The 26,243-nt window shown below is 36.4% G+C and overlaps 3 protein-coding genes across 3 annotated transcripts; all 3 read right to left on the bottom strand.

Moving 5' to 3' along the window:
• Positions 1–5,961: 5,961 nt before the first annotated feature.
• On the bottom strand, positions 5,962–6,999 carry LOC122104725 (olfactory receptor 5D13-like). Its single transcript, XM_042675662.1, has one exon. The coding sequence runs from the start codon at positions 6,997–6,999 to the stop codon at positions 5,962–5,964; it is 1,038 nt and encodes a 345-aa protein (XP_042531596.1).
• A 6,403-nt stretch (positions 7,000–13,402) lies between these two features.
• On the bottom strand, positions 13,403–14,398 carry LOC122104724 (olfactory receptor 5D13-like). Its single transcript, XM_042675661.1, has one exon. The coding sequence runs from the start codon at positions 14,396–14,398 to the stop codon at positions 13,403–13,405; it is 996 nt and encodes a 331-aa protein (XP_042531595.1).
• Positions 14,399–23,092: 8,694 nt separating this feature from the next.
• On the bottom strand, positions 23,093–24,392 carry LOC122104723 (olfactory receptor 5D13-like). The gene is made up of 2 exons (XM_042675660.1): positions 24,326–24,392; positions 23,093–24,069 (listed from the first exon to the last, which is right to left on the bottom strand). Exons 1-2 carry the CDS (start codon positions 24,390–24,392, stop codon positions 23,093–23,095), a joined length of 1,044 nt encoding a protein of 347 aa, XP_042531594.1.
• Positions 24,393–26,243: the final 1,851 nt, after the last annotated feature.

Genomic DNA, 26,243 nt, shown 5'->3' with positions numbered 1-26,243 from the left:
TCAAACGGTTATTGCTTATTGTTGTTGTGTTTGTTTGTTGATGGTACTGGGGTTGAACTCAGGACAATGGTCCTGGTATGTAAGATCTCCAGAACTAGAGCTATACCCACACCTTTTCTGTTATTTGGATTTGTATAGTTTTGTTTTGTGTGTTTTTGTCCAAATGGAACCTTGCTTTTTATTTGAAGTGGCCTGGACCATGATTCTCCTATTTATGTTTTGTTTGAAACTGGAAAGATAGACACATGCTATTACAACCAGCTATTTACTGATTAAATTTTGACCAGAATGTTCTCAAACTATGATATTCATGAGATATTACCCTTGATGTAATGAGTACTGTAGAAATAAGTCACAGAACATAGTGGAAAATTATACTACTCATAAAAATATGGTTACAACGTAACTGTCTCTGCAGTGATAAAACAAGTAATAATGAATAATAAAATAATAATGAGTGAGCATCTTTACAGTTTACATGAGGCATAGTTTCAGCAGATTTATAAGTGAAAAACTATCACAATTCTAAAAATATTAGAAATGCAACCTATTTTAAACCATTTTTAGGATGTCTTCTGTTATTTTGGATCAAGTTTAAAGCTTTTTGAAGGTAGGTATAAAAGAACCATTTCAAACAGGAACCCAGAACACATTCACATGCTCTGAGTCATTACTTTGTATTAAAATAAATTTGCTTACGGTATTAAGTTGAACTTATTAGAACACACTTATTAGTATATACTTAAAGGATAGAACCCATAGCCTTTTACTGATTAATATGTGGGATTATAATTATTTAAAGATGAGCAGGTTCTGTGGTTATAAAAGTGCCTAGAAATATTTGGCATTCTTACACATAAAGGAAATACCAATTGAAACAACTGACTCTCAAGCATCAAACTAACCATAGTAACAAAGCTGAAGAAGAGACAGGGAAAATACAACCTTAGATACTCTGGGGTAGGGAACCAAACATGGCAAACATAGGGGAAAGCAGCATGTCAGTTTCCTAGATACATTCCTACTTCTGTAAATTATTCTAAGCTGAGATTGCTTCCTGCGTGCTTCTAGTAATTGGAAGAGCTATATAAAGATGGAGAGTCCTTGCAGTCTGGGTGACACAGGAAGACTACCTTAAAAGAAACACAAAAAATTTAAGTTAGTATTCCAGGTATCATTGTGAAAATGATTGTTTATAATATTTTAATGTGATATTTGCAACTTTAAGAATTTCCTTATATTTATTTAATGTAATCTTCTCTTTCAGTCTCTTTGGGACAACTGTCTAAATATAGATGTTGAGTGTTGATACAGTAACAACTTTTCTGTAGTGAGGATGCATTTCTTTATCTAGGGCCCAATTTCCTATGTGCAAATTTGCTGTCACATCCCAACCTCATGATTATAATTCTTTAGTCTTACAAATTCTATGGTGAATTTCCTTGTTACCTCGATTTGTAGAGGCAAACATTAAATTTTTAACCACAATTACAAAAAAATTCATTCTAACTTTTACAAACATACTTGTACCCCTCACCTACTCAGAGGTTATAAGAAATTTAAAGATAATAATTTTTATTTCCCTATCAGCTATAGCTTTCATTTTGTTGATGACACATGGTGAATATAAATTGAAAAACTTGAATGGATTCAGAATTGAACAACCCAAGTTCCTTGGTAAAATTGATTATATTTGGATGCTGTTGGGAAATACACTTGGCTCCTTGATCACTAGGTTATAATATTTTTTCTGTTAGAATAAAAATAACAGAAACACAGTGTCAACTCACCAAAATACAGAGGCAGCTGAGTGAGGCATCTATTGATTAGTAAACTCCAAAACTACCCTGCTTATTGTATAAGTAAAAGAAATATCTCTGAACCAGTGGAGTCCACAGTAGACTTGGGTAACTATTTCATATGATACACGTTTTCGGCCTGATGATGCAATTCAAACAAACTAGTCAAAACATTTCATACAAAAAGAAAAGAAAATGAAATACTGGTATGAAGCCTAGTCATACATATATATCATCATAACCTCTGGGGATGAGTTATCCAGGGAGTATCACTGAACAATGGTTTTGAACAATTAGATATACCAGAGTCCCAGGAGACAGCTTAGTTTTGCAGAACTTCCCTAAAGCCCTGGAGCGGTTGGATGATCAACTCTGCTCATTAACCCAAATTATGAATGTGTATTTCTTTACAGGGAGATGTAATTGTCCAAAAGGAAAAGTGAGCTATTAAAATAGTCTCCATAGAGGTGAGTGCCTGTGGTTCAAGCCTGTAATCCTAGATACTCAGGAGGCTGAGTTCTGAGGACTGAGGTTCAAAGCTGGCCCAGGCAGGAAAGCCAAGAGATTCTTATCTCCAATTAACTACCAGAAAACTAAAAATAGTACTATCTTTCAAAGTGCTAGAATTCTATCCTAGAGTATGGATGCTCAGGGACAAGACCAAGGTTCTGAGTTCAGGCTCATCAACTGAAAATATATATATTATATACACACAACTATCTAAGTATGTATATATAGATGTATAAATTGATCTATATCTATATATCTAGATATACAGTTATATCTAGATATAGATCTATAAATATATCATCATATAGATATGTCTGTATCTATATCTATTGATATACATATATTAGGTATAATATATATATGCATTTCTTTTATACATAATATATATGCATGATGTATAATATATGCATATATTATACATGTATAAAACACATTGTATATGTTATATATGTTATAATATATTTTATACATATAATTTATAAAATATATATATAATCTGCTGAATGCTAGAGTTCAGGGATAGATATCACTATTAATTGTATTAATATTGAATTTATTTTGCCTATCTTGTCAAAATATATAACTGTAATTTAAAACCATATATTAGCATATTAGCACAATATATGAACTGTATATATAAACGATATTGTAAGACTATATTACTATATTTATTTTTATCTTAGAGAATAACCTTTATTTTACATCGATGTTATATTGAGAAGTAAATATTCTCATCAATGTGTCTTCATTACACCTGATTTGTAAATGAACAGTTTGGTAAGTGGTTGGCAACTCTTTTCCCCCCTGTATTTTGTGTGTGGTCATGTGACTTGTTCTGAGTTATAAGATAACACATTGCTAAGCAAACAGAAACTTGTGGCATGATTTTCTATGTATTATAGTCAATTGTGACTTTGCTCCACGAAAAGACTGGTAGCCAAATATTCCAGGTAAGACAGCAACGATTAGGCCCAGCAACTGAAGATTCCTTGAACCAATGGGCCCATTCCCACAGTCTGGGCAGTTCTATGCCTCTCAGCATAGACACTCCAAGCTCATTGATGCATGGATTCAAGTTGTATGTCACCTGAGGTTAAGGTTGCTTATTTATTTTGCTTAAATTTCGTATCTGTGTGTTACATCAATACTGTGATTGTTATCCTGTGCTGTCATGGGGTGGGGGTGGGGCACAATGTAAAAATACTTGATCCTGCTCCACATTTTTACTTAACAATTCAAATAAATTTTCAAAAACAAATTTGTGACACACCATCACATTATTGGAGATGACAATCAGGTAGGCAGATAAATTTATAAAAATATACTGCTTTCTTTTACAGGTTCATAAACGAAATAGGTTTTGTGATACAAAAATAATTTTATTAACGTTAAATAATCATACAAGGGGATTTCAAAATAACATGTCAATGTATGAATACAATGCATCTTGATCACCATTCAACTTGGCAGTCAGTACAAAGAACCTTGATCAGTGTCTCACCCCCTCCCACACTGTCTCATCCTGACCCTTTCTCCCATTCCAAACATACCCTCAAGGTACTTGGTTCCAAAATCACAATGCCTGAGTAAAATGAATGCATTTGCCCTTTGTCTCTTCTAGGCTGACTTATTTCAGTTAACATTTTGTTTTCCAGATCTATCAATTTCCTTGCAAAAGATATTTTATTCTTTTTGTTGAGTGAATAAAAATTATACACACAACCTCATAATTATGTATATGAATACATACATAAATTCTTCCACATTTTCTTTCTCCTACATTTTCTTCCCAAAATACTTTAACCATGCTGGATTGCAGTCATTTTTAAGAAGATTTATATGATTTACATTATCTTTAAATTGCCATCTGAACATACTTTCTAACGTAGAATTAACTACAGATAGTTTTGACATGGAGAAATATTTGAAATAGAATTCAATCTAGAATGTTCAAATCATGAGTTCAATTTCAGAGTACAAATCTTCATGGCATATATAAAATACAACACTTATAAAGATGGGTTGACATAAAATCTTCACAGGTAATTACTCAATACATTACTAACACAGCTGGAAACATGGCTTATTCCTGCGATTCTATCTAGTAAGGAACCTGATGCTGATGGTATTGCTAAAGTTATTAGAATATACATATTAATATGTACTTAAAGGATAGAACACCTAGCCTTTTACTAATAAATATGCAGGGTTATAATTATTTAAAGCTGAGCAGATAGTGTGGTTATAAAAATGCAAAGAAATATTTGGCATTCTTATCCACAAATGAAATGACAATAGAAACACGGAGCTAAAAAGCATCAAACTAACCATAGAAACAAAGTTGAGAAAGAGGCAGGGAAAATATAACCTTATAAACTCTGGGATAGGGAACCAAACATCACAGCAAACACAAGGGAAAGCAGTATGTCAGTTTCCTAGCTACATCCTACTAATGTAAATTATTCTAAGCTGAGATTGCTTGGTATAGTCGTCCAATAACTGGAAGAGCTATATAAAGATGGAAAGTCCTTGGATAGTCTAGGTGATTCAGGAAGGCTCCCTAAAAGAAATACAAAAATTTAAGTTAGTGTTCCAGGTATCATTGTGAAAATAATTGTTTATAGTATTTAATGTAATAGTAGCAACTTCAAGGATATCATTATGTTTAATTAGTGAAAATATGAACTCTTCTCTTTTCTCTCTGACTTATGGCAAATTTCTAAATCTAGATATTGAGTATCCTTATACTAACAAAGTCTTCTCTAATGAGGATGGATTTCTCTACATAGAGCCCATGTTCATATGTGCAAAAGTGTTTTCATATACTAACCCCATGATTATAATGCTTTATTCTTTCAAATTGTATTGTGAACATACCTCATTGCCTCTCTTTGTAGAGGGAAACATTAAAGTTTTTAAGCACAATGTGCTTAAGCATACTTCATGTGCTCATCAGTTTAGGACATGTTGTCTTCTGACTCCCATTTCTCTTGGCTTGTAGAATTACACTTTGACAAGAGGTTGGCAAAGATCTTACCCTATTATTTTGAAAATAATTAGATGACTTGCTTTGAGTGCTACAATAATAACACAGGAAAATAAAAAAGTAATGTAAGGCATGATATTACAGTCAATATACTCTCTGTGCAATACACATTGCTCTCAATAAAAACAACTGTACTATTAATGTTCTTGGAAAGTGGGAAAACATTAGGTTGGGAAATTGAAGATTTATGGGTCTAACTGACTAGTAATGAAATCAAATATTAGCTCAATGACTTTCAACAGAAAAACTTCAGCGAAATCAGGGATAGACAAATTCACATTTTATTTCATTGGATGCTATGGTTCCTTCATGTTCTCACTAGGTCACACTTCTGTGCATCATATCAATAACAATATGCTGGATGTCATATCATTCTGTCATGAGGGCACCTGGGTAAAAAATAACTGAGATGTTTCCACATTATGGCTTAAAATTCCAAATCAACTTTTAATAATACATTAGTGAAACACAACCACATTATCATCGTGGACAATAAAATGGTGGACACAAGTTTTTAAATGGAAGTGGAGGGATATTAAACATGCTTAGATTGATTCTCTATGGAACCAGAGCACCAACAATCTAAGATGAGTAAGATTTTTAGAATCAGCTTGTATAACCTCTTAATTGGGCAGTGATGAGCTTCCTGACTGTTTCCTTCACATCTTTGTTCCTGAGACTGTAAATCAGTGGATTCAGCATGGGGATGACCACGGTGTAAAAGACAGAGGCGATCTTGACCATCAGCCATGAGCTTTTGGTGGTAGGAACACAGTAGAGGAAAAGAATCGTGCCATGGAAAATGGTAATGGCGGTGAGGTGGGAAGCACATGTGGAGAATGCTTTGTAGCGCCCCCCGGTGGAGGGCATTCTCATCACCGTGACAAAAATGAACACATAAGAGGTGAAAATGATCACCAGACTGCTGATTTCATTGAATGTGGCAAAGGACAAAAGGATCATGTGACTAAGGGAGGGGTCAGAGCAGGACACAGCAGCAATGGCAGAATGCTCACACACAAAGTTGTTTATAAACTTTGTCCCACAGAAGTACAATGTCAATAAAAAATACACAAATATGAAGGAACACACCAGACCCCAAGAGTAGGATGCAGCCACCAACAAGGAACACAACTTCGGGGACATGGCAACTGTATAGAGGAGAGGGTTGCAAACAGCCACAAATCGATCATAAGCCATGGCTGCCAGCATAAAGGTCTCAGTTACCGCACAGGTACAGAGAAAGAAGAATTGACTGACACAGCCTGCAAAGGAGATGCTTCTGTCCTCCACAAGCAGGTTCTCCAGGAGCTTGGGGGTGATCACAGAAGAGTAGAAAAAATCCACAAAGGACAAGTGACTGAGGAAAAAGTACATGGGGGTGTGGAGCTTGGGATTGAGTCTGATGATGAAGATCATGCCCAGGTTGCCCAGCACGGTGATGGTGTAGATGGTGAGGAAAACCAGGAAGAGTGGTACTTGGAGGTCGGGATATTCTGAGAAGCCCAGGAGGATGAAGGTCACCCCAACAGTCTGGTTTTGTTTGATCCTATGGATAAAATACAATACTTGATATAATAAGGTCAAAGCTAGTATTATCCGTAGAGAAAGGAAAGAAAGATGTGAGCGGATAGGAGACTCCATAGGTCAGCCCTGAGTGGCTAGGCAGTAGTTCACATTGACTTTGATATCCTTTACAAAATGAATGGCAAAGTTTTGTTTCAATTATTGAAAGAAAAGCCAAGACTTGCAAAACAGAAGAACAGAATATGCTACACGATACTGTACAGAACATATTATCCTATATCTCGTATAATAAACCTAACTCTCTCCCAATAAAACTATGTTAGGGCACTGTTGAATATTTTAAATCAATGTCAGTGATAATGGTGATGTTTATGATGAGGACATCTTACTGTTTTTCTTGTATATTAGTCACAGTTCTGAGGACAAGAAAAAGTTATTTCCTACTCTATGGCTTTTAGATATTTTCCTGATAGTCTGATTATAAAATAAGCAAAGAACATCAAGCCTAGCAGCCAATTATCTACGCACAGGACAGCCTGCCCACATTTACCACTCCCTGGATAATATAAAGATGCTAGACAGTAATCACAGATGTCTGATGTTAAAGCACAACTCTGATTCCTGTAGGCTTTCTCCAGGCCATTATCATTAAAACACATTTGACCTGGTTAATGAATTCTAAAGGACCCTTAAATTGCTGATATTCTGAAGGCAGATGTTGCCCTTGCCCTGGTGGCCAAGTAGAAATCCTAGGAATGGTGGAAAAGCAGTCCTTCATGTGCATGAGAAAAATTTTTTAATTGGAACTACTATGGTCCTGCATGTACATGAGGGACTGGGTCATGATAGATGTCAATACTGTCCTTCCTCTCTACGAAGCATTACCTTAGTTCACCTAAATGCAGACACCCTGCCCACATTCCATGGCTGGCTACTTAAGTAGCCAATTCAGCTCATTTTGGCAGCAAGCTTGGACAAACCTTCATTATTGATATCAGTTGCTGCAATGCTAAGTTCACTCAAAAATTATTTATGAGTGGCCTTTTCTCTCCTGCTTTTGATCTTTATCAGTAGTAGGATAGACTGAGTATATAAACACAGAAATATGATGGCAGACTATGCCAGCCTTGGAAGAAGTAAAACAACCCTCCACTCTGGCAGTGGAAACAAGAGCAGTAGTAATAAGAAAGCAGATGAAGATCTCCAGAAAGTGAGGAATAAGGAAAATATAGGAGCAGCAATGATGGAGAAAATGAAGGTTGTGAATAACTGAAGATGAGAAACTAGGGGCTCTGGTTATTAGAAGATTCCCAGAAAGCTTCCAAGTGTTCATGATCTTGGAGATCAGACAGCCTCAGACTAAGAGCTGTGATATTTGTCCCTATATTATTAGTGATGCCACACATGAGACCTATACCAGAACAATGGCACTACAAGATTCTGCCATTGCTGTTGGATGCTTATTGCAGGATTCACTGCCACTGAGAGCTGAAGAATGAAAGCAGCCAAGTTCTGGGTCATTGGTGGCTAGAGACCACAGGGGACCCTGTAATCGAAGTGAATAGAATCAGAAGATGAATAATAATCCTTTAGTACTCATACCTTGGATATATGCGATTCTGGGCCTAGCCACAATGTCTTTGTCACTAAAAGGATTGGGATGGCAAATTCTTGAAGACCTTCAGCTCTTTTATTCATTATACCTATCTAGGGAGAGTCACGTGATTCTAAACCTCTGACTGGTAACAGTAAGACTCCTTACAACCATGGAAACCTGTAGCTGTTTCCTTCTACCTCGATTTACTAAGAAGTATTCACTGAGAAGAGATACCTAAATTTCCTATTTTCTTCACAGACATAATGATACTATTTATTTAGACATGCCAAAACGGTATAATGTTAACTTGTTTTAAATGCTGAATTTTTAACTAGCTCTATTTATTTGCTCTTCAGAGTCTTTGAAACTCCTAGTAACTTAATGGTGGACACATTCTGGAGATGTTGTATGTGGAATACATTGAACATCTTCATCATGCGTAACTTATTTTGAAATTTTTAAAGGGTTATTCATTTTTATTGGTTTTGTTTGTTTGCTGATGTACCTTAGGTGGGGTTCAAACTCAAGACAATGCTCTTGGTAGGTAGAGTCTCTGCAACTTGAGCCCCACCCAGAACATTTTTTTGGGGGGAGGGGGCGGTTGTGGGGCCTGAACTCTGGGCCTGGGCGCTGTCCCTCAGCTCTTTAGCTCAAGGCTAGCACTCTACCACTTGAGCCACAGCTCCACTTCCAGCTTTTTGCTTTTTGCTTATGTGGTGCTGAGGAATTGAACCCAGAGCCTCAGGCATGTAAGGCAAGCGCTCTACCACTGAGCCACCTTCCCAGACGGCAAAACATTTTTTGTTACTTCGTTTTGTATTGTTCATTTTGTTATTTTTGTTCAAATGGATTCTTTTGACTTGAGCTAGTCTGGACCACGATTCTCCTAATTATGTTTTCTGTGGAACTAGAAAGATAAACATATGCTATTACAGTCAACTATTTACTGATCAAAATGGAATCTCCAGATATTTTTTTTGATCAACCTGTTCTCAAACTATGACATTCATGATATATCACCCTCAGCGTAATGACTACTGTAGACATGAGTCACAGAACACACTGGAAAATTATATTACTCATTAAAATATGATTATAACTAACTCTATGCACTGATAAAACAAGTAAAGTAATAATGATTGAACATCTTTACATTTTACAATAGGCATGGTTTCAGAAGATTTATAACTGAAAAACTATCAAAACTCTCAAAATATTAGAAATGCATCATATTTTCAGTTATTGTTTAGGATGAGTTCTGCTATGTTTAATGCTTTGCGAATGTAAATGTAAAAGAGAACCATCTCAAACAGGAAGCCTTAACACACTCATATGCTCCAAGTCATTACTTTAGTATTAAAATAAAGATACTTTCTGATAGCATTCTTGAACTTATTAGAATACACATATTAGTATGTACTTAAAGGATAGAACACATAGACTTTTACTAATAAATATGCAGGATTATAATGATTTAAAGATGGCCTGGGAAGGTGGTTCAGTGGTAAAGCTCTTGCCTTGAATGTGTGAGGCCCTCGGTTCGATTCCTCAGCCCCACATAAGCAAAAAGAAAAAAGCGGGAAGTGGTGCTGTGGCTCAAGTGGTAGAGCGCTAGCCTTGAGCTGAAGAGCTGAGTAACAGCGCCCAGTCCCACAACCGGACCCAAAAAATAAAAATAAAAAATGAAAAATAATAATTATTTAAAGATGAGTAGGTTGTGTGGTTATAAAAGTGCCTAGAAATATTTGGCATTCTTACACATAAAGGAAATACCAATTGAAACAACTGACTCTCAAGCATCAAACTAACCATAGTAACAAAGCTGAGGAAGAGCCAGGGAAAATATAACCTTAGAAACTCTGGGGTAGGGAACCAAACATCACAGTAAACACAAGGGAAAGCAGCATGTCAGATTCCTAGATACATTCTACTTCCGTCAATTATTCGAAGCTGAGTTTGCTTGGTGTATGCTTCTAGCAATTAGAAGAACTATATAAATATGGAAAGTTCTTGGACAGTCTGTGTGACAGGAAGACTACAGTAAAAGAAACCCCCAAAATTTACTCAGTATTCCAGGTATCATTGTGAAAATGATTTTTATAATATTTTCATGTAATAGATCCAACTTTAAAAATTTCCTCATGTTAATTAGTGAAAATATGAAATCTCTTTTCAGTCTGATTTGGGACAACTGTCTTAATCTACATAGTGAGTGTCATTAAAGTAACGAAGTCTTCTCTAGTGAGCATGAATTTCTCTACATAGAGACCTTATTCATATTGGAAAATTGGCTCTCAAATACTTACTTCATGATTATGATGCTTTAGTCTTCCAAATTCTGTGGTAAACATTCCTCATTGTCTCTTTTTGTAGAGGCAAACAAAGTTTTTAACCACAATTATAAAATCTTCATTCTATCATTTACTAACATAATTGTTCCTTTAGTCTACTCAGAGATTATAGAAATTTAAAGATGATCATTTTTATTTTCCTATCAGCTACAAACTGTCACTTTATTTATGATACATGGTAAATATAAAATAAAAAATTAGAATGGATTCAGGATTTAACACCACAAGTCCCTTGGTAAAACTAACTGTATTTGGATCTGTTGGTAATACACATCTCCTTGCTCCTGTGAAAGGTCACTAGGTCATAATATTTTTTCTGTTCGAAAAAAATAACAGAAAGACAGATTCCACTCACCGAAACACAGGGGCAGCTGAGTGAGGCATCTACTGAAGAAGTTTTTGGTAAGATTAGTAACCTCCAAAACTATCCTTCCTTACTGTGTAAGTAAAAGTAATATCTCTAAACCAGTGGAATCAACAGTAGACTTGGGTGACTATTTCATATGATATACATTTTCAGCGTAATGATGCAATTCAAACAAACTAGTCAAATGATTACATATAAAAATGAAAGGGAAAGAAAATACTGGTATGAACCTTTGTCATAAATATAAATTACCATAACCTCCGGGGATGTGAAAACCAGGGAATATCACTGAAAGCTGTCAAAGGCAACAGTTTTGTGCAATTAGATACACCAGAGTCCCAGGGGACAACTTAGTTTTGCAGAACTTCCCCAAAGCCCTGGAGCATTTGGGTGATCAACTCCACTCATTAACCAAAATTATGAGATGTAGTTGTCCAAAAGGAAAAGTAAGCTATTAAAATAGTCTCCATTGAGCCAGGTGCCTGTGGCTCAAGCCTGTAATCCTAGGTACTTAGGAGTCTGAGATCTGAGGATTGAGGTTCAAAACACACCCAGGCAGTGGAGCCATGAGATTCTTTTATCCAATTAAGTATCATTAAAAGAGAAATGGTAGAGCTGGGAAGGTGGCTCAGTGGTAGAGCCCAAGCCTTGCATGCATGAGGCCCTGGGTTCGATTCCTCAGTACCACATAAGCAGGGGAAAAAAAGCCGGAAGTGGCATTGTGGCTCAAGTGTTACTCTGGCTCAAGTGTTAGAGAGCTAGCCTTGAGCTGAAGAGCTGAGGGACAGTGACCAGGCCCAGTGTTCAGGCCCAACGACCAGACCACCCACCCCACAAAAAAAGAAAGAGAGAAATGGTAATATAGCTTAAAGTGTTAGAGTGCAAACCCAGAGCAGGAAAGCTCAGGGACAGCATTCCAGCCCTGAGTTCATCCTCAACATCTGAAAAACTATGTAATTATCTATCTATCTATCTATCTATCTATCTATCTATCTATCTATCTATCTATATTATATGATGTAGAATATATACACATTGGTTTTATACAAAATATATGTATGATAAACACATATATTGTACACATATTATACACATATATAATATATATTTCACATATAAATATATAATTCATATAAGATATATGTAATCTGCTGAGTACTAGAGTTCAGGAATAGATATTACTATTAATTGTATTCATATTGAACATTTTTGCCTATATTGCTACAATATATATAACTGCAATTTTTAAAAATGAAATACTATATTTTGCATAGTATATATAATATATATAAACTATATTCTAAAACTATATTACTATATTTATTTATATCTAGGAGAATAACCTACATTTTAGATTTTGACATTATTTTGAGAATTGGATGTTCTAACTCAAACCTAGCTCCACCCCTAGTATACCCCCTTTCAGTATGGGTTTCTACCCAGATCAGGAAAACTTTTCTTTTTCTAGGTCCATCTGTTCCCCAGATATTAGCACCTGTGTGTGACTGGCTGAGGATGGCCACTAGGTTGATCTTTATTGCCAAAAGAGTCACTATTGCCATGGGTTAAGAGAACTAAATAGTGAATCTATTTCGAATAATTGGAAACCTGCAGAGAAAAAATAAAAAAATAGCAAACCTGAATTGCCCAGCCTGAATTGCTATATTCTACTGTCATTGAGGAAACTGTATAAAATATAATTGATTTGCTGTATTATTTTCTTGAGAATAAAAATGAACCTAAAATTACATAGATAAAATGTTCAAAGTATATATAACTGATTGAAACTTAGCTACATTGGCACAAATGGCAAAACTCAAATCATGAACATATACTTGCAAAGTATACAACATACACTTGTGCATACAAAAGACTTATAATAAAGCCAAAAAAAAGAAAAACCTATACAACTGGGTATCCTGTGGTAGATTACCCAGCTATGTGCAAGTAAATGCGAGCACAATGAGCAGTTGAGTTCAAGCTCTTATATTAAATAAAGGAAGAAAAGGATATTAACATAGAACTTCATGTAAAAATAAATGAATCAAAAACTTGGTTTAAATGCCCTGAGATTACACTTGTAAGAATATTTATAAATTAAGAGCCAGATTTTTTTTAATACTAGAAGATAGTTACATAAGTAGTCAAAGTGAAGGAATAGAATACAATTGTATATGCATTTGTGATTCAATCAGAGCATCAGACTCAACTTTGATGACAGATTGATTGGGAAGTGATTAGCCTCCTGGCTGCCTGCTTCACATCTTTGTTCCTGAGACTGTAAATCAGTGGATTCAGCATAGGGACGACCACGGTGTAGAAGATAGAGGCGATCTTCACCAACAACCATGAGCTTTTGGTGGTAGGAACACAGTAGAGGAAAAGGATGGGCCCATGGAAAATGGCAATGGCGGTGAGGTGGGAAGCACAGGTGGAGAATGCTTTGTAGCGCCCCGCAGTGGAGGGCATTCTCATGACAGTGACAAAAATAAACACGTAGGATGTAAAAATGATCAATAGACTGAGTATTTCATTGATTATAGCAAAGATCACAATAGACAACTGACTTACAGAAGGGTCCGAGCAGGACACAGCAACAATGGCAGAATGCTCACACACAAAGTTGTTTATAATCTTTGTCCCACAGAAATTCAAAGTTAACAAAAAGTATATGAATACGAAAGACCACAGCATGCCCCAAAAGTAGGAGGCAGCCACCAACAAGGAACAAAGCTTCGGGGACATGACCACTGTATAGAGGAGAGGGTTACAAACGGCCACAAATCGGTCATAAGCCATGCCTGCCAGCATGATGGTTTCCGTTACTACACAAACACATACAAAAAAGAACTGGCTGATACAGCCTGCAAAGGAGATGCTTCTGTCCTCCACAAGCAGGTTCTCCAGGAGCTTGGGGGTGATCACAGAAGAGTAGCAGAAATCCACCAAGGACAAGTGACTGAGAAAAAAGTACATGGGGGTGTGGAGCTTGGGATTGAGTCTGATGATGGTAATCATGCCCAGGTTGCCCAGCACACTGACAGTGTAGATGGTGAGGAAAACCAGGAAGAGTGGCACTTGGAGGTCTGGATATTCCGAGAAACCCAGGAGGATGAAGCTCACCCCAGCAGTCTGATTCTGTGAGATCCTATGGACAAAAACAACACTGGATATAGTGAGATCAAAACTAGTGTTATTCATAGAGAAAGTAGAGGTAGAAGTGAGATACTGGACTCAGGGATCGAGTGTTGGTGAATAAACCAGCTCCCTGTGGCTCCATTAGTCAGCTGTAGAAATTGATTTTGGTATCTTTTACAAAATGAATGGCAAGGTCTTGTTTCAGTTACTGAAACAAAACTAAACCTTGTAAAACAGAAGAACAGCATATACTACACTGTATTTTATAGAATATATTATAATATCTCTCCTGAAATAAACCTACCTCTCTCCTTGTGGTATGAGATAAACTATTGATAAAACATTGTTACATACTGTAAAATGGTGGTTAACAATTATTGTGATGCTCATGAAAAGAACTTCTTACTGTTATTCTTGTAAATTAGCTACAGTTTTGAGAACAAGTTTTTTTTTTCAACTACTTGATGTCCTTTAGAACTTTTTCTGATGGCCTGACTACAGGAAGCAAAAAAACTATCTATCCCAGCAGTCAATTGTCTACCTTTGGCCAGTTGGGCCACATTTATCAATCCATGGGCAACATAAGGAAGCTAAACAGTAATCATAGGTGTCTGCTGTCAGAGCACAGCGCTGGCTCCTACAGGTTTTGTGCAGGCCATTATTCTTAACAAATGAACTGCAGTAGATCTTGACCTAGTGGATACATACAGATGACCCTGGAAGTTCAGGGGTAGCACTTCCCCTGGTGGCCCAGTTCAAATCCTAGGATTGGTGGAAGAACAGTACTTCATCTGCTTGGAAAACAATGGTGACTTGAAGAAATATGGACCTTCGAGCCCTTGAGGGACTATGTGATGAGGAAGGCCAATACTATACTTCATTTATATACGCATTACCTTATTTCACCTAAATGCAGACACCCTGCCTACATTCCATTGATGGCTATGTAAATAGCCTCTTCAGCTTATTCTGAGAGCAACTTTGGACAAACCTATCATTGCTATGGTAGCAATATTAGGTTCACTCAAAAAGTATTCCTGAGTGTTCTTTTCTCTCCTGCTTTACATCTTTATAGTTATTAGAGTAGGATGATTATGTAAACACATAGAAATGATGGAAGAAAAGGCAGAAAGACTAGAGCAGCCCTGGAAACAAGACTAGCAGTAATGAGAAGGCAGTTAGAGAGCTCAGGAGAGGGTCATTATTGAAATCATGGGAGCAGCAATGATGGAGACAATGAAGACTGTGGATAACTGAAGACAAGAAACGACAGGCTCAGGTTCCTGGAAGATTTACAAAGAGCATCCAGCTGTTAATGATCTTGGAAATCAGACACCTTCATCCTAAGAGCTGTGATATCTTTCCCAGTAAGATTGGAAATGCCAGCACTTGAGGCTTGCCCAAGAGCAATGGCACTATAACATTCTTCCCATAGCTATTGGCTGATTATTGCAGGGTTCATTACTACTGAGAGCTGAGGAATTAAAGCACCCAAGTTCTGGGTCATTGGTGGCTAGAGCCCACAGGGGATCCCCTAACCTATATGAACAGAATCAGACCATGAAGCCCAGGGCAATCATCCTTTAGTACTCATATCTTGGAGTTACCAGATTGTGGGCCTATCCACAATGCCTTTGTCACTGAAAGGAATGGAATGGCAAGTTCTTGAAGAACTTCTGCTCTTTTACTCATTATTCCTATCTAGGGAGAGTCACAGGATTCTAGAACTCTGATTGGTAACCATGAGACTCGCTACAACCATAGAAACCTGACTTCATGAGAAAAGTCTCTGTGACTATTTCCTTCAACCTGTATTTACTAAGCAGTATTCCCTGGGAGGAGATACCTAAATCTCCTATTTTCCTTACAGACATTGTGATCCTATTTAGTTCGACCTGCCAAAAACAATATGATGTTAACTTGTTTTAAATCCTGAGGTTTTAATTGGTTCTATTTATTTGATCTTCTGAGTCTTTGAAACTCCTATTTAGTTCATATTGTACACAGTATAGAAGTATCATTTGGGTAATACATTGATGGCTTTCATTCATGTTTCACTCTCAAAATTTCAAATAGTTAGGACATTGCATTTGGTATGTAGGATCTCCAGAACTAGAGCCACACCTCAAACCCTTTCAGTTATTTGATTTTGTATTGTTTTGTTTAGTGCTTTTTCATTTAAATGGAATCTTGCTTTTTACTTGAGCTGGCCTAGACCATGATTTTCCTAATTATGGTTTCTGTGGAGTTGGATAGATAGACACACGCTATTACAACCAGCTATTTACTGGTTAAAATGGATTCTTGTAAATTTTTTTTTGGCCAGGTTGTTCTCAGACTCTGACATTGTTGATATATCAGCCTGTGTATAATGAGGATTCTTGATGTGATTCACAGACTACAGTGGGAAAATTATATTACTCATTAAAATTTGGTTATAACAATACTGTATCTACAGTGATAAAAAACTAAAGTAAATGAATAATAAAGTAATAAGTGAAAATCTCTACATTTTGCACTAGGCATAATTTCAGTAGATAAGTAACAGAAAAAAAAGCAATTCAAAATATTCAAAATACACATATTATATAGAAGATTTTCTCTTTTTTGGATCAAATTTAAAGCTTTGCCGAAGGTAAGTGTCCAAGATAACCTCTCATCCAGGAAACCAAAACACATCTGCATGCTCTAAATCATTACTTTAATATTGAAATAAGGATGCTAGTTGCATTAAGTTAAACTCATTAAAATACATCTATTATCATACACCTAAAAGATAGAAAACTTAACTTGCTACTGAGAGCTATGTGGGATTATAATTATTTAAAGCTGAGCAAATTCTGTGGTTATAAAAGTGCAAATAAAGCTGGGCACCTCTGGCTCACACCTATTACCCTCACTACTCAGGAGGCTGAGTTCTGAGGTTCGTGGTTCAAAGCCAGCCTAGGCAGGAAAGTCCGTGAGACTCTTATCTTCAGTAAACCACCAGAAAACTGGATGTAGTGCTGTGCCTTACATGGTAGACCATTAGCCTTTGGCTAAAGAGTTGAGGGACAGGGCCCAGGCCCAGAGTTCAAGGCCTAAGACTGAAAAAAAAAAAAAACGGGCAAATAAGACTCATCCTTCTTGGCCACAAAGGAAATGCCAATGAAAACATCCTCCCAATAATCATCAAAATAATAATAGTAAGAGATGTTGGGGAGGAGGCTAGAAACATAGAACCCACACTTTTGGGTAGGGAACTAAAACTCATGGCAAACACAGGGATATCAGTAGATCAGTTTCCTAGATACACTCCTACTAGTGTGAATTATTCTAAGCTGAAATAGATGACTTATGCTTCTAATAATAGCATTGGAAGAGCTGTAATATGTATTAAGAGGGTATTCCAGGTTTCATTATGCAAATGATGTTCCATAATATTTTTAACGTGATATTTGTAACTTTAAGGATTTTATTATGTTTAATTAATGAAAATACGAAATCTTTTCTGTCTGATTTGTGGCAACTTTCTAAATCTAGATATTCAGTGTCCTTACACTAACACTGTATTTCTTGTGAGGATGGATTTCTCTATATATGGCCCACATTCATGTGGACAAATTTGCTTTCACTTACTAAACTCATGGTTCTAATGCTTTATTCTCCCAACTCTATGGTAAACATTCCTCAGTGCTTTGCTGTGGAGAAGCATACTTTGATGTTTTTATCCACAACTACCCGTTTGCCAATGTGCTTATTTCTCTCACCTACTGAGAGATTAAAGGAAAAGTAAAGATAATAATTTTCCTATATAATGGAATCAAGACTTAGCACCCTAAGTTCCTTGGTGAAACTGACTGTATTGAAGGCTGTTGGGAAATAAACATCTGCATCCTGGTAAAGATCACTAAGTCACAATATGTTTTTTCTATCAGAATAAAAATAACAGAAACACAGAATCAACTCACCGAAATACAGAGGTAGCTGAGTGAGGCATCTATTGAAAACTCTTTGCTAAGATTAATAAACTCCAAAACTGCCCCTGCTTATTCTATAGGTACAAGAAAAATTTGTGAACCAGTGGAGTCCACAGTAGACTTGGGTGACTATTTCATATGGTATATTTTTCTAACCAAGTAAGTCAATTCAGAGAAACTAGTCAAAAGATTACATACAAAAAAAGGAAATACTGGTAGCAAAATTTGCCATGAATATATATCACCATGACCTGTGGGGATCAGGAACCAGGGAATATCACTGAAAATTGTCCAAGCAACAGTTTTGTGCAATTAGATATACCACAGTCCCATGAGACAGCTTAGTTTTGCAGAACTTCCCCAGAGCCCTGGAGCATTTGGGCGATCAACTTCACACATTTACCAAAATTATGAATGCGTATTTCTTTATAGGAAGATGTAAATGTCCAAAGAGGGAAATAAACTATTGAAAATTGCATGCATAGAGCTGGGTGCCAGTGGCTCACACCTGTAATCTAACAATTCAGTAGGTTCAGATGTGAAGACTAAGGTTCAAAGCCAGCCCAGGCAGGAAAATGATGAGATTCATATCCCTAATTAACCATCAGAAAACTGGAGATGGCATTGTGGATCAAAGTGTTAGAGTCCTTGCTTTTAGAGAAAAAACTCTGGGACAGCACTTAGGCACTGATTAGGCTAAGGCTTCACAACTGACATATACATATATGAATAATATATATATGTATATATATTCCACATATATTTGTCTATATACATGTATGTGTATATACATGTAAAATATATTATATACATATAATATATGTATAATGGAATATGTTATAATATATAAATACATAGTTTATATGAGATAAATATAATCTGCAGAGTGCTAGAGTCCATATACTAATAAAACATGAATAATTGTATTCATATAGAATTTTTGCCTATTTCATCACAATATGTAACTGTAATTTAAAATAATCCATTACTATTTTATCACACTATTTAAGTTATATATATAAACAATATTATAAAACTAAAACTCTATTTATATCTAAGGCATTAACCTACTTTTTAAACTTTCACTTTATATTAAGAATTGGATGTTCTTTTCTAACTTGATACTAGATTCACCCCCAGATAAACCCAGTTCATTATGGGTTTCTACGCATATCTGTCATAGAGATCAGGAACACTTCTTCTGTCTTTCCAGGTCCATGTCCTAAACAGATATTAGCACCTGTGTGAGGCTGGCTGAGGATGGGACACTAGATTGACCTTTAGTGCCAAAATATTCACAATTACCATGGGTTTAGAAAATTGAACTGTGCAAATATTCTGAACTTTTTAGGATTTTTGTGAAAAAAATGGACACAACCAAACCTGAATTATCCAGCTTGAATTGCTATATACTACTGTCATTGAAGAAACCACATAAAATTGATAAAACTACATTATTTTCTTGAGAATTAAAAATGAATCTAAGAGTGTATAGATAAAATATTCAAAGAAAATATAATTGATTGACACATAACTATGTTGGCACAAATGGCCAAACTATTGTCACAATAATAAGGTTACAGAGTACAACATACACTTGTGAAACTACATAAGAAAGATTTCCAACACAGAAATTAAAAAAAAAAAATCTAGGCAGCTGGATGCCTGTGGCTCCCTCAGCTAATTCTAGCTTTTCAGGGGGCTGAGAACTAAGACGTGCACTTTGAGGTTAGCTTGGGCAGACAAAAAACTCAAGATACTTAGCTCAGATTATCTAGAAAAACTAGAGGTAGAAGTTTACTTCAAGTTGTACAGGACCAGGCATAATCAACAAAGCCAAGGCTAGAATGGTGATCATGTAATATGTATATTTGAAATATCTACAAGGAATTACGTTGTTTTTCATCTTTAGGAAGTAAAACCTGACAAGCATAATGGCTCAGATGCCTTAATCCCAGCTACTTAGGAGGCAGATAGTAAAGAATCACAGTTTCAGTTCAGCCCAGTCAAAGAAGGTAGTAAGATCCCATTTGAAAAAGTTGGACTTAGAGAAAGGCCAGAAGTAGGGAAATGACACTCTCAGACCAAGTGCAGCAAAAATGTGGAGACCCTATCACAAAAAGGCTGGATGTGTGCCTTCAGTTGTAAAATCCCTGTTTCACAAGTGCAAGGCCCTGAACTACATGTTTTACATTAAAAAAAAATCTAGGTAAACACTTTGTTATTCTTGCTTTTTGTCATGAATGGGAAGAAGACTCTTTCTAAAACTATAAATTGTAACTTAATGTAAATCTTTACTTAGAATTAAAATTCCATCTTGGGTAAAAACAAGTATATTTAATAGATTGAATTAAATCTCAAACCTATGACAATTACTTAACTATATTAATAAGCAGAGCAAGTAAATCATTACATTCATTTTTTACATCAAAGTCTGGTTACAGCTGACAAATGAACTGTCATTATAGAAAACTACACTAAATCAGAAAATTGTGGAGGGTTTGTTATGTGCATTAAAGTTGTTTCTTACTGGCAAAGAAAACAGGAAGGGTTTCAAAGGAGTAAGTGGTCTCCGCAGTGTGTCCTCATTACTTCTGACTTACAAATGCACAGTTTGGTGAGAGGTATGCAGCTTTCTTACTCCTTTATTTTGGACCTGGTCATATAACTTATTCTAAGTTAAAAGATGATAGCACATCATTAAACAAACACAACCTTATTCCATGATTTTATCCTTAGAATTTTCAATTGTGACTTTGCTCCAAGGAAAGACTGGTACCCAAATATGGAAAAATGGCAAGTATTAGGCCTGGCAACTGAATGTTCATTGACCCAACTGATCCAGTCATACAGCCCAGTCAGATTTATGGACCTCAGCATATACACTTGAAGTTCATTGATATGTGGATTCAAATTATATACCACCTGAGATTAAGGTTGCTTATTTATTGTCCTTAAATTACATATCTGTATGTTACAGCAATATCAATGTCATAATTTTTATACTGTGAAGTCATAGGGACATGAGGTAAAAATAATTGACCTCCTTCCACAATATTACTTACAAACACAAATAAATGTTCAAGGATAAATTAGTGCCAGAAACCAGTGACTTGTGCTGTAATCTACTCAGGAGGCTGAGATCTGAGGATCACAGTTCATTGCCAGCCCATGCAGGAGTTTTCCCTGTGACTCTTATTTCCATTTAACCACCAGAAAACTGGAAGTAGCATTGTGGCTCAAGTGGTAGTAGAGTGCTTGACTTAAGCTGAAGAACTCAGGAACAGTGCCAGAGCCCAGAGTTCAAGCCCCACCACTGACAAAAAAAAAAAAAAACACGAATAAATTAGTGACACAATCCGATTATTAGAGATGAGAATAAACTAGAGGTGTAAACTCATGAAACACACTGATTCTCTTAAAGGTGCATAAAGGAAACTGGGACTTGTAATACAAAAATAATTTTATTAATTTTAAATAATCATACACGGAATTTCAATTCAACATGTCCATATATCAGTACAATGCATCTTGATCACAATTCAACCTGTCAATTAGTACAAAGGATCTTGTTCAGTATCTCATCCCTTCTAACATTTTCTCAGCCTGTCCCTCTCCCACTCCACCCATAGCCTCAAGAAACACGATTCCAAAATCACATTATTACATTGAGTAAAATGAATGTATTTGCCTATTACCCCTCTCTCCATTTGGCTATTTCACTCTCCAAAAATCAATGTACTTGGTGGATGGCTAGGTCTCACCCGAATACTGGTTGGAAGACAGGCCAGGTATTAATGTAAGTGAAAATTTTATCTCCAGTTGATCACCAAAAAGCTGGAATAGAGCTATGGCTCTAGTGAAAGAATACTAACCTTGAGTGAAAATGCTTAGGGATAGCATGGAGACCCTAAATTCAAGGCCCAGGACTGGTGCCAAAGCAAAAAAATTAAAGAAAAAAAACAACCAAACCAAATTAAAGAAACTGTTCCCTTGAAAAACCATGTTTCAAATTCCTCATATGCTTTGTTGAACTGTCAGATCCTTTTTCAGTGGAGGTACACAATGGGAATTCACCCTTGAAAATACCATGATTTACTCTTTTTATTGTTTATATGTAAATATGACCCTGAACATGTAAGTATGGATGTTTACATTTCAGATGAAATTTTCATATATGAGAGAAAATATTTGCACTTTGTCTCTTTGGGCCTTACTTATTTCAGTTAACAAAATTTTATCCTGATCTATCAATATCTATGCAAATTATATTTTATTCTTCCTGAAGGATGAATAAATTTTATAGATACCCACATATTTTTGGATAGGATTACATATGTAAACACTTCCATACTTTTTCGAACACATTTTCTTGCCCCCCAAAAATTAACTATGCTGGATTACTCCCATTTAAAGGAAGATACATATATTTTGTAATATCTTTATATTGGCATGAGTACATAGTTTCAATGAAGAATGAACTATAAATAAGTTTAACAAGGAGAAAATTTTAAATAGATCAAAATCTAGAAATTTCAAGTTATGAGTTCTATTGCCAGAATAAAAACCTGCAAAACCTCTTTAAAATCCAACACTTATAAAGATTTTACTAACATTAGTGTAAAATTAGCTGAATCGAAAATTAGTTTAAATAGCCTAAGATAGTCCTTGTAAAAACCTTTATATGTTAGAAGCAGCATTTTTTAATACTAGAAGGAAGATATATAACTATTCAAGGTGATGGAATAGAATACAAATTTATATTCATTTGTAATCAAATAGAGAATCAGAATCAACATTAATGACAGGATAGTTGGGAATTGATTAGCCTTCTGGCTGCCTGCTTCACATCTTTGTTCCTGAGACTGTAAATCAGTGGATTCAGCATAGGGACGACCACAGAGTAAAAGATAGAGGCAATTTTCACCAACAACCATGAGCTTTTGGTGGTAGGAACACAGTAGAGGAAAAGGATGGGCCCATGGAAAATGGCAATAGCGGTGAGGTGGGAAGCACATGTGGAGAATGCTTTGTAGCGCCCCGCAGTGGAGGGCATCCTCATGACAGTGACAAAAATAAACACATAGGAAGTGAAAACAATCCCCAGGCTGCTTACTTCATCGAATATGGCAAAAATTTCAATAGACAACTGACTTACATAAGGGTCAGAGCAGGACACAGCAACAATGGCAGAATGCTCACACACAAAGTTGTTGATAACCTTTGTCCCACAGAAATTCAAAGTTAACAAATAGTATATGAATACAAAAGAACACACCATACTCCAAAAGTAGGATGCAGCCACCAGCAAGGAACACAGTGTCTGGGACATGGCCACACTATAGAGGAGAGGGTTACAAACGGCCACAAATCGGTCATAGGCCATGGCTGCCAACATGAAGGTCTCTGTTACTACACAGATACAAACAAAGAAGAATTGACTGACACAACCTGCAAAAGAGATGCTTCTATCTTCCACAATCAGGTTCTCCAGGAGCTTGGGGGTGACAACGGAAGAATAGCAGAAATCCACAAAGGACAAGTGACTGAGGAAAAAGTACATGGGGGTGTGGAGCTTGGGATTGAGTCTGATGATGGTGATCATGCCCAGGTTGCCCAGCACAGTGATGGTGTAGATGGTGAGGAAAACCAGGAAGAGTGGCCCCTGGAGGTCCGGATATTCTGAGAAACCCAGGAGGATGAAGCTCACCCCAGCACTCTGGTTCTGTTTGATCCTATGGACAAAATGGAATATTTGATATAGTGAGATCAAAACTAGTGTTATTCACAGAGAAAGGAAAGGATGAAATGAGACAGTCTGGGAATCTGGGATAAAGTTTAGGGAACAGACCAGTTCCTGGTGGCTATATAAGTCAGTAGCTGACATTGGTTTGATAGCTTCTACAAAACGAATGAAAACGTTTGTTTCTGTTACTGAAAGCAAAACTAAACCTTGCAAAACAGAAGAACAGAAAATGTTGCACTGTATTCTGCAGAATACAGTTTACTCTATCTGGAGTTATGAACCTACCTCTCTCCCTGTGATAAGATGTAACCAAGAAGACAAAAGAAGGCACACTTGTGTATTGTAAACTCATGTTTATGGTAGAAAACTCTTACTGTTTTTCTTCTAGATTAGCCACAGTTTGAGGAGTAGAGAGGTTTATTTCCTACTCAATGGCTTTAAAACCTTTCCTCATGGCCTGACTATAGTAAGCGAAGAATTACCAAGCCCTGCAGGCAATTGTAAATCCACAGGCCATCCTGACAACATTTACCACTCCTTGGCAATATAAGAATGATGGACAGTAATCTCAGGTGTCTGATGTCAGAGTACAACTCTGGTTGCTGCAGGCTTTCTCCAGGCTATTACCATGAAAATATTTCAGTAGAATATGACTTAGTAGATAGATTCCAGATGACCCTGAAAGTATTTCATTCAGGTTTCAAAGGTTGCCCTTCCTCCGGTGGCCCAGGAGAAATATTTTGATTGGTGAAAAACAGTCCTTCATTTGCATGGGAGAAAATTGTGATTTTAACAAATACACTCCTTCTTGAACTTGAGGGACTGTGTCATATTGGATGTCAATGCTGTTTTTAATCTATATGGAGCATTAACTAATTTTACCTAAATACAGACACCCTGGACACATTCCATAGCTGGCTACATAAGTAGCCAATTCAGCTCATGTTGCAAACAAGCTTGGACAAAACTTTCATAGATGACTGCTGTGGTGGCAGTACTAAATCAGCAAAACTTATTCTCGAGTGGTCTTTCCATTCCTGCTTTTGATCTTTATCCTTAATGGGATAGGCTGAGTATGTCAACACACAAAATATAATGGCATAGAAAGCAGCTTTGGAAGAGGTAAAACAAGCCACCATTTAGGGAGTAGATACAAGACCAGTAGTTATGAGAAGGCAGTTGAAGAACTACAAAGAAGGGACAGGGCTGAAACCATGGGAGCATCAGTGATTAGGACGATGAAGCCTGAAAATAACTGAGGATGAGAAACTGCAGGCTTGGATTGCTAGAGGATTTACAGAGAGCTTCCATGTATTAATGGTCTTGGAAATCTGACAGCCTCAGCATAAAAGCTATAATAATTGTCACTGTAGGATTGGAAATGCCAGAACCTGAGGCCTATCTGAGAGCAATGGCACTACAAGGTCTTTTCCTTTGCTGTTGGATGCTTATTGCAGGATTCACTGCCACTGAGAGCTGAAGAATGAAAGCAGCCAAGTTCTGGGTCACTGGTGGCTAGAGCCCACAGGGGACCCTGCAATTGCGGTGAATAGAATCAGAAGATGAATAATAATCCTTTAGTACTCATACCTTAGATTTATGAGATTCTGGGCCTAACCACAATGCCTTTGTTACTCAATGGATTGGGATGGCAAATTCTTGAAGACCCTCTGCTCATTTATTCATTATACCTTTCTAGGGAGAGTCACATGATTCTAAACCTCTGATTGGTAACAGTAAGACTCCTTACAACCATGGAAACCTGTAACCTCGATTTACTAAGAATTATTCACTGAGAAGAGATACCTAAATTTCCTATTTTCTTCACAGACATAATGAAACTATTTATTTAGACCTGCCAAAAACGATATAATGTTAACTTGCTGAATTTTTAACTGGTTCTATATATTTGCTCTTCAGAGTCTTTGAAACTCCTAGTAAGTTAATGGTGAACACATTCTGGAGATGTTGTATGGGGAATACACTGAACATCTTCATCATGCTTAAATTATTTTGAAATTTTTAAAGGGTTATTCAATTTTATTGATTTTGTTTATTTGCTGATGCCTTTAGGTGGGGTTCAAACTCAGGACACTGCTCTTGGTAGGAAGAGTCTCTGCAGCTTGATCCCCACTGAAAACATTTTTGTTACTTTGTTTTGTATTGTTCATTTTGTTATTTTTGTTCAAATGGATTCTTTTGA

This window comes from Dipodomys spectabilis, unplaced genomic scaffold (genome assembly GCF_019054845.1).
Source record: "Dipodomys spectabilis isolate Male_0828 unplaced genomic scaffold, ASM1905484v1 ptg000030l, whole genome shotgun sequence".
Taxonomy (NCBI): domain Eukaryota; kingdom Metazoa; phylum Chordata; class Mammalia; order Rodentia; family Heteromyidae; genus Dipodomys; species Dipodomys spectabilis.
Note: the sequence above shows the minus strand (reverse complement) of the source record. Positions and strands in the feature narration are given on the sequence as shown.